At 39.6% G+C, this 15,862-nt stretch overlaps 1 protein-coding gene across 14 annotated transcripts in view; it reads right to left on the minus strand.

The window, feature by feature from the left end:
- The window catches only part of lrp1bb (low density lipoprotein receptor-related protein 1Bb), a 253,729-nt gene that overhangs the window by 45,442 nt on the left and 192,425 nt on the right, over nucleotides 1–15,862 (minus strand). For all 14 annotated transcript variants that reach the window (XM_058083119.1, XM_058083121.1, XM_058083126.1 and 11 more), the window contains 7 exons: nucleotides 12,596–12,715; nucleotides 11,400–11,528; nucleotides 9,678–9,800; nucleotides 8,924–9,064; nucleotides 8,525–8,712; nucleotides 4,351–4,534; nucleotides 4,174–4,259 (listed from right to left, as the gene is read on the minus strand). In XM_058083119.1, the coding sequence (XP_057939102.1) occupies nucleotides 4,174–4,259; nucleotides 4,351–4,534; nucleotides 8,525–8,712; nucleotides 8,924–9,064; nucleotides 9,678–9,800; nucleotides 11,400–11,528; nucleotides 12,596–12,715 (971 nt within the window). The remainder of the gene's footprint in view (nucleotides 1–4,173; nucleotides 4,260–4,350; nucleotides 4,535–8,524; nucleotides 8,713–8,923; nucleotides 9,065–9,677; nucleotides 9,801–11,399; nucleotides 11,529–12,595; nucleotides 12,716–15,862) is intronic.

Genomic DNA, 15,862 nt, shown 5'->3' on the forward strand with positions numbered 1-15,862 from the left:
AATGCTGTTAACAACGATCATGTGTACAGTGAAAATTACGTTGAAAGAGCATTGGAAACATTTCAGAGGATTTTCAAGATGTAGTTAAATGGGACCTATTATGCTTTTTGCACTTTTCTGACCTATAAATCTTAGAATGTATTCTCGTGTTAAAACAAAGTTTCAGATAATGAGGTTTTCACATTTGGATGTGAGCCCTCAAAGATGTTTTGGATGGTTCTGAACGCTCAGTGTCAGAGAGTTTTGTCAGTGTGACTTCACAGTGAGCCTTGTGAGAAATAGTGGTGGGCGGATGGATCCATCCATGCATTTTCTATGCTGCTTATCCTCACGAGGGTCGCGGTGGTGCTGCAGCCTATCCCAGCTGTCTTCAGGCGAGAGGCGAGATACACCCTGGATTGGTCGCCAGTCAATCATAGGGCAAATACAACCATGGACCTACCTATGGACAATTTGGAGTCGCGAATTAACCTAGCATGTTTTTGGAATGTGGGGGGAAACCGGAGTACCCAGAGAAAACCCACGCATGCACGGGGAGAACATGCAAACTCCACACAGATTGGTCGCCAGTCAATCACAAGGCACATAAACAACCATTCACACTCACATTCATACCTATGGACAATTTAGAATAATCAATTAACCTAACATGCATGCTTTTAGAATGTGAGAGGAAACCAGAGTACCCAGAAAAACTGAAAGAAACAAACAAAAACGTGAGTCAGCGGCAACATGCACCCAAACACCGCCCACAACTAATTGCCAGCCTGGCCGGCAGGCAGGCACGCAAGCCCAGACGTACCATGGAGAGAGCAGGAGGATGGCAGAAAGAAAGCGGAACACTGTTTGGCTATATTTTCAGGCCAAAAACGAGACCACATCAAGTTGTATAATTTGTAAGAAGGCAGTAAGACACAGTAGCAAAACCACAAACTTATACAACCATAGGAAAACTAGAAAAGATGGCCCCAATGGATCCCCGACCCAGAGGCAGAAGTCTTCGGCAAAGTCCTTTCAGTTTGGAAGAGAGTATCCAGACAGATAATAGTGATGAAATAAATAGTTATCTTCAACAATTGGTTATTAATGTGTTGCTTTTGGCAACTCCAAAAGTATAAATAATGTTTTTCAGCTTGAAATGATATATTTATGCAATTGAAGCATGTTATTTAAATGAATACATTTAGTGGAATTGAAACAGATGCTTTAATCGTTAAAATAATTTAATGTTGCTCAGATTTGATTGAATATACTAACCCCTTTGGGGAAAAAACAGGAAGAAGTGCAATGTTTTGTGATTTTGTGTTGTTTCCAAATAAACATGTTTATTGTACAGTAAAGTATTTTATATTTACTTATAAACTCTGTCAAAATTCTTTCCTGAATTTTAATTGATTAATAAAACTGGCAATTAAAAAAAAAGATAAAAAAAATTCTTTCAAATTTAGACTGATTCAGATTGCATCCACCTTCATTTTAATTGGTATCGCTATCGGTATCTGTGATACGGGCCCTGTATTTCCTCTCACACCACTAGTCACCCCATCCAGCCAGTGAATTAGTTGTATGGGCATGCCCGGGCACTCGCTGTACAAGCTGAGGGGAGCCAATCACAGCAGACGAGGTGGTGCCCAGAGGTGGACCGAGTGGGATAGATTAAAAAAGCTCGTATTGGAAATCCAAGGAAAATAGCTGGGGTAGGTACGGATTCTGGAAGATCTAGAAAGCTTTCTGTGTGGTTTATCATGTGTAGCTACATGAGTCCACCACTCAATACAAAGGGCCAAAAATTAGCACAATGGGTCCCCTTGACTTTAACAACTCATGTATTTGATCGGATAATTTATTCTATCCTTTTTTGTGTGAAGAGGTGGGGAACAGAGAAGAGGTAAGATGAAATAAAGTCAGCTTTTTCCTACTCCTTTTTGTGCTTGCTGAACTGTGCATGTATATAACTTAATCATTCATTCATTCATTTTCTATACTGCTTATCCTCACGTGGGTCACGGGCATGTGGGAGCCTATTCCAGCTGTCTTCGGGCGAGAGGCGGGGTACACCCTGGACTGGTCGCCAGTCAATCATAGGGCACATATAGACAAACAACCATTCACACTCACATTCATACCTATGGACAATTTGGAGTCGCCAATTAACCTGTTTTTGGAATGTGGGAGGAAACCGGAGTACCCGGAGAAAACCCACGCATGCACAGGGAGAACATGCAAACTCCACACAGAGATGCCCAAGTGGAGATTCAAACTCAGGTCTTCCCAATCTGCTAACTGTGTGGCCAGCATTCAAAACATTTATTTCATTTATGAGTCCCTTTTCATAGATGCTCTGATGTTTTTATGAATAACCATTTCATGTATTCTCCATTTGTGAACGTCTTCCTCCTCCGTATGGTCTCACGTGTAGCTACAATATTAACAGGTGTAATTGATTTTGGAACATTCATCTACTTCTTGAAAGTATGTTTGCTCTGCTCAACCTGCCCATCTGCAGTTGGGTACTCTTCAGATAAAAATGAGTGCTTGTTTTGAAAATGTCTTTCAAAGTTATATTTTTTGTTGTTTACATTTCCTCGGCTTTAAAAAAAACACCAAGATTGGCAAAGGGAGCCACAAAAACTGTAGCCTAATATATCTCTTGTGTAAAATCATCCTGTAAAGTGCATTTGAAATCTACATGACGGACATATCCACCACCTAGTGAGCAATGCCACCCATGTTTTTCTCTCTAGATCTAATCAATGCTAACAGGCAGTGATTAAAGTGATTTGTGGCTGATAAGAACTCATATTCAGACAGAAGCGTACAGGCAGTCAAGAGGTTAATATGACTGCACAAGGAGACTATTGAAGAATTGCGCATTGATTTACACCCAATCACATGCAACAATATATTGTAAATATGTCAAAATTAAGCGTGATGAAACATTGTGCAATAACCATTCAAAGGTTCCTATGAGAATGGCCATTTTTCTCAAACTGTATGGTGAATCAGGGAGAATGGGATAGACAAGCATGATGCTTACCTAAATCCATGGTGATTATCAATTTCTGTACATATTCAGGACTTATGAACAAAATAACCACAGACCTCCAGATGCACTATGGTAAGATGCCTGCTGACTGACAGACATACAACAAGGCTCATTAATTTCTGCAATCCCTATAAACTGCTGTTAGGAGCTTCTGTTATTGTCTATAAAACCGTAGTTAAAATTTCTTTATAGTTGTATGAGAGGAATGAGAGGTTCCACTATTTTCGGTCTGTTCGTACACTCTCTAATTGTTCTCCTCTCTATATAATTTCCCAACAAGCACAGTAAAATTGGAAAAAAGAATGAACGGACAACCTTTTCATGATTTATAACAGGGGTTTCAAACATGCGGCCCGCGGGCTAAATGTGGGCCGCAGGACACTAGTTTGAGGCCCCCGCCTTGATATGAAAGTTTAATTTTAATGCGGCCTGCGCAAATTTGATATGGATGCTTCATGTACCCAGAAAAAAATATTTGATTAATGTTCATGTTAAAGGTTAAATAACTGTTAATAGTTATCCTCCCTATCCGCGTGGAAGTGGTAAGTTTTTGGCTATTTAAGTTTAAAGGAAATAACTTGAAGGCTACCGTTTAGGTCGCTAGCTCTCTAGTTTGCGAGTTAGCTTGTGTCTCAAGACCCTGCAGTTGCGCAATATGCTGTAAATAAAAAGAGTATAAATGTGACTATAGTCGTGTTTTGTCATGTCTACAGGGCTCTAATAATGCTTTGTTCATTTTAATCAGAAAAAAATAATTTGTCTACCCACCAACTATATGTGGTTTCTTAAGTTTTCATTATTTGCCGTTTTATTGTTATTATTATATTTATTTATTACTGATTGATTGATTTTCTTTATTCTTGATTTGTTTATTTATTTTTCATCTTATTTTGTGTAGAAAAATAAAAAGTAAGATATTTGAGAACAGTGGAATGTTTTATCAGAGCTTTTCTTGTGGAAAATTGGAACCAAAGCGAAGTTTTTTACATTTTTTTTGTTTTTAGTGGCCCAGTCTCACCCAGACCCGAGCTCCAGTGGCCCCCAAGTAAATTGAGTTTGAGACCCCTGATTTATAACATTTGTCAATCTGACTAAAATGTATCAAAGTTGTTAGTGAAGTTCCTCACCTGTTTCAAAATGGTGTAATTCGAACCATCGACACTCAGCTTACGAATTTCATGGTGGTCAGCCATGATAAGAAAGGGCTCTTCAGCTGAAACAGTGCACACAGAAGATTACAAATCTTGTGGAATTTTACTCATGAAGAATGTAAAAATAAAATTATGAAAAAAAAATTTGCTAACCTGATGCAGCCTTGCAACCATGGGGGTTTCGCTCCAAGGCTTCATAGCCATTCACACACAGGCATTTGTAGGAGCCATAGGTGTTGACGCAGCGCTGGCTACAGGGGAGGGTAGTGGAACATTCATCAACATCAACACACGTCCTCCCATCATCCTTCAAGTAGAAACCGGGCCAGCATTTACACTGACGGAAGATACACAATTGGAACAAAAAGGACAAGGGTTGAGCATGATAATGATATCAACATCATCAGGAAAAATATCCACATTCAACATAGTGAAAAATTAAATGAAAAACAACATTAATCACCTGAAACAAAATGATGTTAATGAGTGAAATACAACCTTACATACAGTTGGGGTAGCAATTATTTGATCTGCTGTTGGATTTGTAAATTCTCCCCTTTACTAAGACATCAACCGTCTATATTTTTTTAATGGTAGGTTCCTAGGGATCTAGAAGAAAACCTTAAATAAAGGTTCTGAATTACTTAATTAATTAACTGAGTGAAATAAGAATTTGATCCCCTATCAAGAAACAATAATTCTGAGTCCAACAGATCAGTTATTTGCATATACTAAAGCACACAAATTAATCTGGCTCCCTTCAGTTAGAAGTTTGGTGACAACAAACAAAAACACATACAAATTCAAACATGGATGGAATATACGTAATATACCAGTCAATGACAATGTTGGGTTGTTTTTATTTGAGGTCTATTAGAACATTGGTTCTCAATTGGTGGGTCATGACCCAAAAGTGGGTTGCACAGCTGTTTCCAGTGAGTTGCGCATCTTTGCATGAGAAAATAATAATAGTCTGTACATGCAACTTAACTTAACTTACTACGCAACATCAATGTGCATGCCATGTTTATGGGTCACTTTTTCAAGCTTGAGGGACGATGTGACGTCCGTTGGACACACAGCTGCAGATATCTTTTGGAGAAGAGTGCATCATAAAGAGAGAGGCTGTGTCTCGCCACTGCAGCTCATATTGTGTTGCAAACAGTCCCTTTAAAATACAAGATATATGAGATATATGAAAAAAAACGCAATTTGGGTTTTGTCATTGAGTGGTCATGGTGGATCCTGCAGCCAATCCAGTTGAGAACCAGTTTATTACTGTGCATATTGAATGCAGCCTTTTTAGCCTTCCGAACAACAGTCAACATGTTATTATGCTAATTTTAAGATAATGGTGATCAATGAAGCACAGTGAACAAATAACTGTCAAGTATCTAAGAAATACCATTAATTAACTATTATGAATTAAATATGGTTTAAGTGATATTAGTTTCGTGTTAAAATCAATTAATTTGTCCAAAAATGTGACTTTGAAAAGAAGAACCATCTTATATTCAAGTTTGTCTAATATGTGGGTGAATATGGTAATCCCACGGTAACCACATTTCCAAGTGACATCTTTGAGACCTTCAGGAAATGAAGAGTTGTAGATCTGTTTGTTGATAGTTCGTCTCATGTCAGTTACAAATTCAGCAGGGGATGAAATAATTATTGTATTGTGTGAATTACTGTATGTGTCCTTGGACGATGATGGCACAGATACGATACTCATGAATCGAACAGTGTTGCTGTGAACAGAGCACCTTAAAAATAAAGTGCTTGGATCAGCTGCTGTGTATTGACTTGAAAGGCTTCTTTTTCAGTTTTAAGCTGTGGTCTACCTGCTGAAATCACAAATGTTTCAGATAAAGGTGTGTATTGATGTGCTCTTTGTCCAGTTCTGACCCTGTCACCACAGGACAGAGGAAGTTTATTGCGCTTTCAGCCCCTTATCAGACACAGCAAGCAGCATCTTCAGCATCTACAGGCTGAGGAGAGGTAAATCCAGGGATGAAGGCATAAACATTCACAGTCTGACAACAGTGAGGGCCAACAGAGCAAATGTGGCCTTGGCCTGAATTCGACCCTGACATTATGCACCAGGCATAGGCACAGACAGTTGTTGGCATATCATTAAGCCAGCCTTACATGATTCAAGGTTATTCAGAAAGTCAATGTACGCATTCCCCTCACAGTTTCATATGTTCAATGATGGGTGACCTAAGGACGGATTTAGTATCAGCCAGGACACATTCATGTTCAAGATGTACTGGGTATAAGAGCCACCGTCTACCAGAAATGGAATTAAAAAAAACCTTTATGGCTACAGATTAGAATATAGAAATGCTATAATAGAAGTTACACAGTGTGAAAGCTAAAATGTACACATTTTATTCTATGCATCTATACATCCTACATACATCCTCTAAATTTTTCGGTGACCTGTGATCCTAGATGAAGAAAAAGTACATCAAAATGTGAGTCATCAAGGTGGATGACACCAAAATGTTGGCCTTGGTTAGAAAATCAATGCTGCAGTGATGCCATGCTATTGCTAGAAGATAATATAGTAAATAGTATTTATGAAACATCCAATCAGAATGCTATGCTGCTTACAGCACCTTGGGGTTGGTCTCCAATGATTGCTATAATATGTAATTGATAGCTCAAGCAGACTCAATTCATCACATAATATTCTATTTCATGAAGAATATCCATCCTGTTTACTTTTTAACATGTTCTCCGCAAATCACTACCTTATCGTGAGGAAGGGATTTGAATGCTAGGGCTCTAATTTCGTAGACCATGCACAATGCCGCGCCACCAGGATGTGGCCAGCGCACTTTGCTAATTTCGTGAGCAACGCAGTCTGGCGCAGTGCCACGCACCCACGCCTTCATCCCTCCCAGCGGCGCAAGTGGCAAAAAGGGAGGAGAGAAGGCGTGAGAGGGTTTAACACAGCCAAGTGTAATCTTAACCAATCAAATGAACACCTTTCATTGCTTGAGAAAAAAATGAACAGTAAAAAAATTCTACAGCAAGATTTTAACAACCAACTTTATATTAATTGTCATTATTAGCTGTTGTTAATTATTAGTTGTCTAATTAGTCACTTTCTCTGTCTCCACAAAGTCTGCGATACATGTTGGCTCATTTGTGAATGGTTACGAGGTGGTGCATGGGAGTTTGCCCAACCGGTCACCATGTGCTTTGCGGACTTGGAAAAGGCATTCGACCACGTCCCTTGCAGTGTTTCCTGTTGGGAGGGATTGTCCGGGAGTACGGGGTTCTTGTCAAACTACTACTGTCAAACTATCATATCGTCCTTGTACAACTGGAGCAGGACTTTGGTTCCATTGCCAACAGTAATTCAAGCCTGATCACGGTGAACATTGGCCTCCGCCAGGGCTGCGACTTGTCACTAATTCTTTTAATGGTATTAATGGACAGAATTTCTAAGATCAACCAAAGGGATGAGAGTGTCCAATTCGGAGGACTTCATATCTCATTGCTGTTATTTACAGATTTAGTTTATATTGATGGCCTCATCAATTTGTGACCTAAACGTTTACACCTGAGTGTGGAGCTTCTGTGATGAGACACAGCCCTTCCAAATGTGATGTTATGGTTCTCTGCCAGAAAAGGGTGGGTTGCATGCTTCTGTTTTCCCCAGGTGGAGGGGTTGAAGTGTGAGATCGACAGACAGATCAGTGCAGCAACTGCAGGAATGCGGTCGCTGTACTGGACACTCGTCGTGAGGAGAGAGCTGAGGCAAAACAAGGCAAAGCTCTCGATTTACTGGCCGATCTACGTTTCTACTCTGAACTATTGTCACAAGCTTGAGTTTGTGACTGACAGAGGAAGAACTCTGATATAACAGGCTGAAATTAAGAGATAAGGTGGAGCTAGGACATGATGGAGGGATTATGTCTTGCAACTTTGGTGTCACGTGGGTGGAATTGGAAAAGGTCGCTGAAGACCGGAAACTCCGGTCTTCTGGACTGAGACTGGTGGCCCTGTGACCCAGATAAGTGGAAGCAATAGATAGTATATATAGAAATCTAAAGGTTGTATCTTCTAATGAAAATACAAGAAATATGTACCTTTGGTCGAACTGTAAAATATTTAGATAACAAGTCATACTAAAGTTGTTCACTGCAGGACATACCCCACCCATAGTCCAATTTTAGCCGGGACAGGCTTTGGCTCATCATGACCTTGAACAGGATGGACGTTATTGACAACGAAAGGCTGGATGATTAAAAAAAAGACTATAATCCCAAATGCCAAACCACTGAGCCATAAACAGTCCAATGGGCTCTTTTACCTTGTATCCCACTGGTAAATCCTGGCAGTCCTGTGTGCACCTGCTTACGCGCCGATTCAAGCACTCGTTCACGTTGCAGTTCCTCTCATCTGACTGATCGCCACAATCATCTTTCCCATCACAGAGATTTCCTTCCGAGATACAGCGTCCATTGGAGCACATGAAGAAGGAGCCATTGCACAGACTTCCTGAGAAGAGCAAAGCATGGCAGTGTCCGTAACAAATTCTTCAGAAAAGTTGAACCAGACAGAAGATCGAGACAGAATTCATTTCTTGTCTGCTCTACTGGTCGCAGTGACTTTTGTTCTCCCTGTATGACCTTTCTACCATGCTGGCTGTGCTGTGTTGCTGTTAACTCTGTTAAAAAGGTTCCAGCTGAGAGTCAAACAACAGTCTTACCTGCAGCCAGACATTTAAGGTTCAGAGGCAGTTCATCGGAGTGGTCGGGACAGTCCGCGTAGCCATCACACTCCCACTGTGCACTAAGAAGACACCGGCCATCCCCGCAGCGGAATTCTCCGGATCCACATGAGCGGTAGACTGGAGAGAGTGAGGACAGATGCATTTTCTATAAGTTGCATTAAGTCAGTTTAACCAAAAACTCAATTTGGCTGAAATATAGCAAAAAAAGTTTATGTAATCGGTTAATTAAAAGCTAATTTACCAGAAAATAATTCGATAGAGTTCACAATGTGCCTTTCACAGATCAGTTTTTTCTAGATATGTTAAGTACAAACACAAATATTTCATCAGCCAGTCACAAATTGAATTTGTGACTATATATATATATTCATGATAAATATTACTGACCTAAATTCATAAATTGTTGGCAATTACACTACTAAAAAATTATGTATGTATTTCATAATAAAAGCGGATACAATCAGGCCAGATCTGTGAAAATAATTTCTTAGGGAATGCTCATTTGATCACAAAGGTTTTTATATATTTTCTTATTCCTTTAGTGTTTGTTACTTTCAGCTAGCATGATGATTCCCATGCTCTTCATTTTTGTTCTTTCATTCCCTCCCTCAAGCTGTCATTTGGTTATCCCATTAAAAGTTTGAAATGAAAGAACACGTACAGCATATGCAAATGAGGGCATAATCATAAACGGCAGATGAATATTAACAGCAAAAGGGCATCTACTTGCCACATTCCACAGACTCATCTGATCCATCTCCGCAGTCGTCATCATGGTCACAGACAAATCGCTGGGGGATGCAGGCTTTGTTATGGCAGTGAAAGGAGCTGTCATCACACGTGTTGTTGGGTGCTAAAATGCATGGGAAGAAGTGGGCCCGGGTGCCAGTTTTAATTGCTGTGCAGTTTGTTAAGAGAGCCAGTGTTAGTGCTTTGTAAACAGAATAATGTACTGGGGCCTGATCTATAAAGCCTGTGTACGCACAAAATGGGGCTGAAAAGTTGCGTACGCCGTTTTCCACGGCAAGTATGGGACCTATAAAAACACATTTTGACGCAACAATGTACGCACTGCTATGCCACCTTTGTAGTTGCTGTACAGACCCTTTGAAGGCTATGCACATTTTAAATGGTAAAGTGAAATCATGTGGGAGAAATAAACATGGTGTAAATAAAGATTTATCCATCATTGAATGCATCATGCCATTATTGACAATCTCCTAAATGATTAGCTGTTCTTTTGTAGTGCTTTGAAACCACATGCATTATTTCCTCATAATATAACTAGAATACATCTCATATTTTGATGGTGTTATCGTTACCATCGATACGATGTTATCGTAACGCTAAATATGTTAAACTATCTGGAATTACAACAATTAATGTTCAACATTACATCATGCTTGTTTTGAGTTATCGCGTTTGAATGAAACTGATTTTGCTGAGCTTACGTATATTCGACTAAACATGCTCACAAAAACTGACATTGAACTTTATGTACGACCACCTTTTTAGTTCGACCACGGTGCGCCCCGTTCCAGTGATGCAGTTGACTATGGACTCGCTCATCTTCCTGTTGTTATGCCACTGCTATCTCTTTCAAATATGATGTTTTTTATGGGCCCCCAGCTCTCTAACTAAGATTTCCACCTCAGTTTCAGTGAAATTCCACTTCTTGTGTCTTTGGCTTCTTAGCAGCCGTGATTCAGAGGAACTGAGCAAAACGCAATCAAGGGTCATGAAATATGGTTGCAGCATTCATGAACCACTTTGCATTGACCATTTATGGCGTGGAGAGGGCGTGACATGGGGTGGAGTTGCATGCGCACATTTGGACAGCAAGTGAAGCACAAACTGCGTGAATGTGTGCATACGCTACTTCTTTTAGGTCTGGATATTTTTTTTTTCGTACGCACATTCTGGAGTACACACATACTTTTATAGATGAGGCTCCTGGTATTTTTGTCTTCATAATGACAATGTAATTCGGTACGAGGTGCATTATTAAAAAAAACAAACCAAAAAAAACCTTAAACTGTATTGTGGAAAGCAGGAAGTGAACAAATGTAACAGTTACTGATTGTAAAAGTACCAGATGGAGGGGTAGGATTTAATAAGCTTTGCTTCTTCCTACTCCTTTTGGACATGTGGAACTGTGAACTGATTATGTGATGCACTCAATTGTAATCTGATGCTTGTTCAAATGAAATAAAACCATTACCATTACCATTACCATAATGACTAAATGAAGGCTTTGAATCATAAAGCTCAATAATAAGGTTCAGATTCCCCACTGATACAGTATGTGCCATTCAGTTTCAGTTCACCGACATTTCCAGATTTTCAGAGACATTTTTGTGTTGATTTGCACATCAGCACACAAAATAATGAATCCTAAATGACAAAGGTGAGTGGTTAGGTCAGAGCATTTGAACTTGAAAGGTGCGTTTACCGCAGCCAGCAGCAGAAAGTTCATCACTTCCGTCAGGGCAGTCTCTTTCTCCATCACAGAGCCAACGTTTTGGAACACAAGCATATGACCCGGGGCAGCTGAACAGTCCTGGAGCACAAGTCACCGAGCCTGAGTACAAAGAACCACATGCATTATTTAACCATTACATATAGTCTGGCTCAGAAATAACCTAAATGGAAATCCCATTTTTATTAGTGCTCCAAATATCTGTACAATGAGGCGGTTTGTCTACCAATGTGTGCCAACTCAAGGAAAATAGTGGTTTTAAAGAATCTTGTGCATGGGACAATGATGATAGAGTTCAAGGGGGACCACAATACTGTTAGCTACACATTCGCCCATGCAGGTTCCTGCAAAAGCAGACAGGAATGACTTCTAACTACTTACCACTAAACTTAGATAAAACTAAAATCATAGTCGGCTCCCAGCACCTCAAGGGCAATATGTCTAATGATAGAACAGCTCTAGAAGGCTTTGCAATCACCCCCGGCAGCTCAATTAGGAACCTTGGCGTTACACTTGATCAAGAGCTGTCCTTTAATTCATACATACAAGTACGTATGAAGAACGGCATTTTTTCACTTGCAGAATACCCACAAAAATAAGGAGTCCATTTTTGCTGTACACGGACGGCTGCCTGCTACATACAATGGCAGTCCACAAAGCAGCACATTTTTGGTTCTGGGTCGCAGGAAGGGACATCCCAGAGGATTCACGACGTACATTGTGTGTAGCACGAGTGGTCAAAACACTGCTACGGTGAAGGGGAATAGCGGAAAAAAAACAAAAAAACCTTTGTTCTTCTTTGGTGACTGGGGTAAAGAGTTCAACGTTTGGGGTACATTGAAGCAGGCTCCTTGGAGGGAGACCCACAGTGTTAGAAGACCTCTGCACTATTCTATTATTTATATGTTTGCTACACTTTCATTATTACATTGATTATGCAAAAATTGTACAGAGAAATGCCACATTTCATTACATGCACACATGCTTCATTCACCAAAGCAGTCAAGAGTCTCAGTTTAAGATCTATTTATGCCAAATTGAATAATCAGAAATGCCTGCAGTACAATAACTGCAGTCTCATTAAACTAGTGTTAAGACCACAATGATGTCATACATCATCTACTGTAGCTGATATGACCTTTACTCATGACACGATAAATAACATTTACCACAGATTTGCACACTCTCATCGAGGCCGTCGTCGCAGTCGTTCTCTCCATCACAGAGCCATTGTTTGGCAATGCATTTATTCTTGGAACAGGCAAACTGGTTCCACAAGCATGATGAGTCTGCAAGGTCAAGAGGAGAAAAAAAATCATTGCTATATACACAACAATCGGCCTTGCTCCTGTTTGCATTTAGCTTGCCTTATTCATTCATTCATTTTCTACCGCTTATCCTCACGAGGGTCGCAGGGGGTGAACAGAGCCTTAGTACTGTTAAAACAGCTAATATTATGGATTTTGCTTGGTATTCTATGCATTAGATTTGTAATATGATCAAAAGGATTTACCATAAATCTACTTGGTAAAAAAATACCCTCTGAAGATGGCAAACAGCTTAAAGGTTAACGAACAAGCATAACAATGACCATTGTGTAAAAAAAATGTGCATAGAGTCATTATGTGTCAGTGTCTGTCTTCGAGTCACTCTCCTCTCCCTGGGGAGTCATTTATTGGTGGCTTTTTCCCAGCTCTGGCAGAGTCTGACAGAGCTTTGATGAAATGTTGAGAGAGGAGAGGGACAATGTGTCGCTGTGGGTCAAATGACGATACAAGAAATTATGGATATGGATCCTGCTAGAAATTGTTATAGGGATGTGTGTGTGTGCGCGCGCGCATGTGTGTTATGCATTTACCTTGCTGTCAGAGTTTCGACAGGAAGATGTAAGATAACACTCAGATGAATGTTAAATGGCTAAATCTGGAAACCATGATAACTTGGACTTTCTGTACGTGATGCTAAATTTGCACTTCAGACACTTCAAGTGTATTACAAAATAGCAGGTCTGCCGCATATTATACGTATCAAAGAAAGTATTTCATGTCTCATATGCAAGAGCGCTGCAGAAACAAATCACATTATGCACGGTGAAGTGACAAATGATTATTTTATCGAAGATGATGTGGTATTAGAAATTATTTGAAATGCAATGACATTTTCCTCAAACCGATTTGCCTTTGCAGTCAGATTATCAGTGTCTGGAGCTTTTTATATGATAATTAACAAAGGCGAATGGGAATAGTGTCCTGAAATGCGATTCAGCACAAACTGGCACAATTCATAATTCACATCTACAGTATTGTGATAAGGCAAATATGAAGCCCTGGATGTCATTGTTTCTTCTATGCGCAGAATGAAGCTCTGAGATGAGGGAATGGAAATACTGCTCATTGGTTATACACTCCTCTTACAATATTTGTGGACAATCAACACAATATATCACACCACTCAAAGACAATTAAATGCTACTATTGAACTAAATTCTTCAGTGTCAGCAATAACAGGAAGGGGGAAGAAAATGTTTCAGTATAATAAAATATCAAAGATGAATAAATGGTTAGAGTTTATTCGTAGTTATTTCTAATTTGACTGCCTGTGGGTTGGATAAAACATTTGCCTTTGACGAAGCTGGCCTGCGGATTATTTTCCATTTTGAAAAATTTCTAAAAAAATAAACCTGATAATTATTGTAATTATTGCCAACTACCAGTAGATGAACCTCATAAATGGTACTGCTGTGTGAAGCCTGAATTATGTTCCTGTGTCGAGGCATCACCATATGCTCTTCCCCCTGTGCACCTCAAAAAAAAATATTTTGGTGTGTACGCAGACAATTAAACTTGACGTGCCACAACATAAATCATGAAGATCCTGCCAAAACTATGATTTCAGGTCATACTTTCTTGAATCTGTAATGAAAAATACATGAGAACTGTGTTTAATTTCCTTTACAAATGCATGCCTGTTCTTGTTTCAAAGATAGAAAAATGAAATTTACATGATAAAATGTATGTTTAAAATTTATATTTATATTATAAATTTATATTTATTTAGGTTTATGGCATGACATAAGTGTTCATGACTCTTGGAAAAAATGCAAGCACTATTATTGATTTCAGTTTAGTGTAATGATGAGTCATTGTTTTTTGTCAGTAAACCAGTGAATTTTCATGAAGGATTCCTGATTTATAAATGGTAATAAATAATTGGTATGCCATCAAGAGCATACTGCTGAGCTGTATTTGAATATTGTACAGCAACTAGATTTGACCACAATGCCTGCGGTGGCACACCCTATCCATCAATTTGACATTTATCACAAACATGATTTGTTCATGACAAGGAATACTATTAATGCCTCCCACAGTAGTTATGGGCAAATATGGAAACACACAGTGGTGTGAAAAAATGTTTGCCCCGTTTCTGATTTTTCTGCTTTTCTGAAACGTGGTGTTACTTTTACGTCAGATGTAATGAGACACACACCTTCCGATGACCTGCAGTTATTTGGATGTTGTTGTGGGGCTTGGGGCAATTTTTGTTGTCCGGCCACTCATTCCATGTTTTTGCCTTTTGTGGATAATGGCTCTCTCTGTGGTTTTCTGGAGTCCCAAAGCTTTAGAATGACATGACAACCTTTTCCAGAAGGATAGATCCCAATTGATCTCAGTTAAGTCAGTCAGTTTTTACGGGTAGGCGATCACTTTTCACACAGGACCATGTAGGTATGGCTTTTTTTTCCACTTAATAAAAAAATTCATTTAAACGCAGCATTTTATTAAGTTGTGTTGTCAAGATTACCATATTTTCCGCACCATAAGGCGCACCTGATTGTAAGTCTCAATTACAGGGTCTATTTCTGTACTTAACACATACATAAGGTACACCGTGTTACAAGGCGCATGCTAAAACATATGGTTGAAATGCAGAAGAACGGGAGTCCGAGGCAGACTGTCGAATGCAGGAGCAAATTTTATTTTCTTGTTCAACATGAACTCATACTCAGCCCCAGGGTGAATTACTGTATGTACGAATCCCCTAGCACTACACGGTCTACCAAAAAAATAGGCCATGGGAGCAAAACAGTGACTTTAGTTGGACTTTATTCTACTATTTAACAATACACTCACCACATTTTTAATTAATCTTTTCCCACTAAGTCCTTATCTTAGGTATCTGAATTGAACAGATGGGCAATTTAGCCATCAAACATGCCAGGTTCCCTCTTCATCATCGTCTGAGTCAGTGCCGTTGTCAGGTGGCTGTTCAGCAATGATGCTGGCTTTCGCCAAAGCTCGGACAACACCTAAAGCAGCCCAAGCATCCACAATCCATTCACATATGGTGGCGTAACCCACTCGGCGCTGCCTCTGTGTTTGCTGTCTTTTATAAATAACTCTCACGCCACTCTCACTCTGAACGCCCTGTTTACA

The sequence above is a fragment of the Doryrhamphus excisus genome, chromosome 9, assembly GCF_030265055.1.
Source record: "Doryrhamphus excisus isolate RoL2022-K1 chromosome 9, RoL_Dexc_1.0, whole genome shotgun sequence".
Lineage (NCBI taxonomy): Eukaryota > Metazoa > Chordata > Actinopteri > Syngnathiformes > Syngnathidae > Doryrhamphus > Doryrhamphus excisus.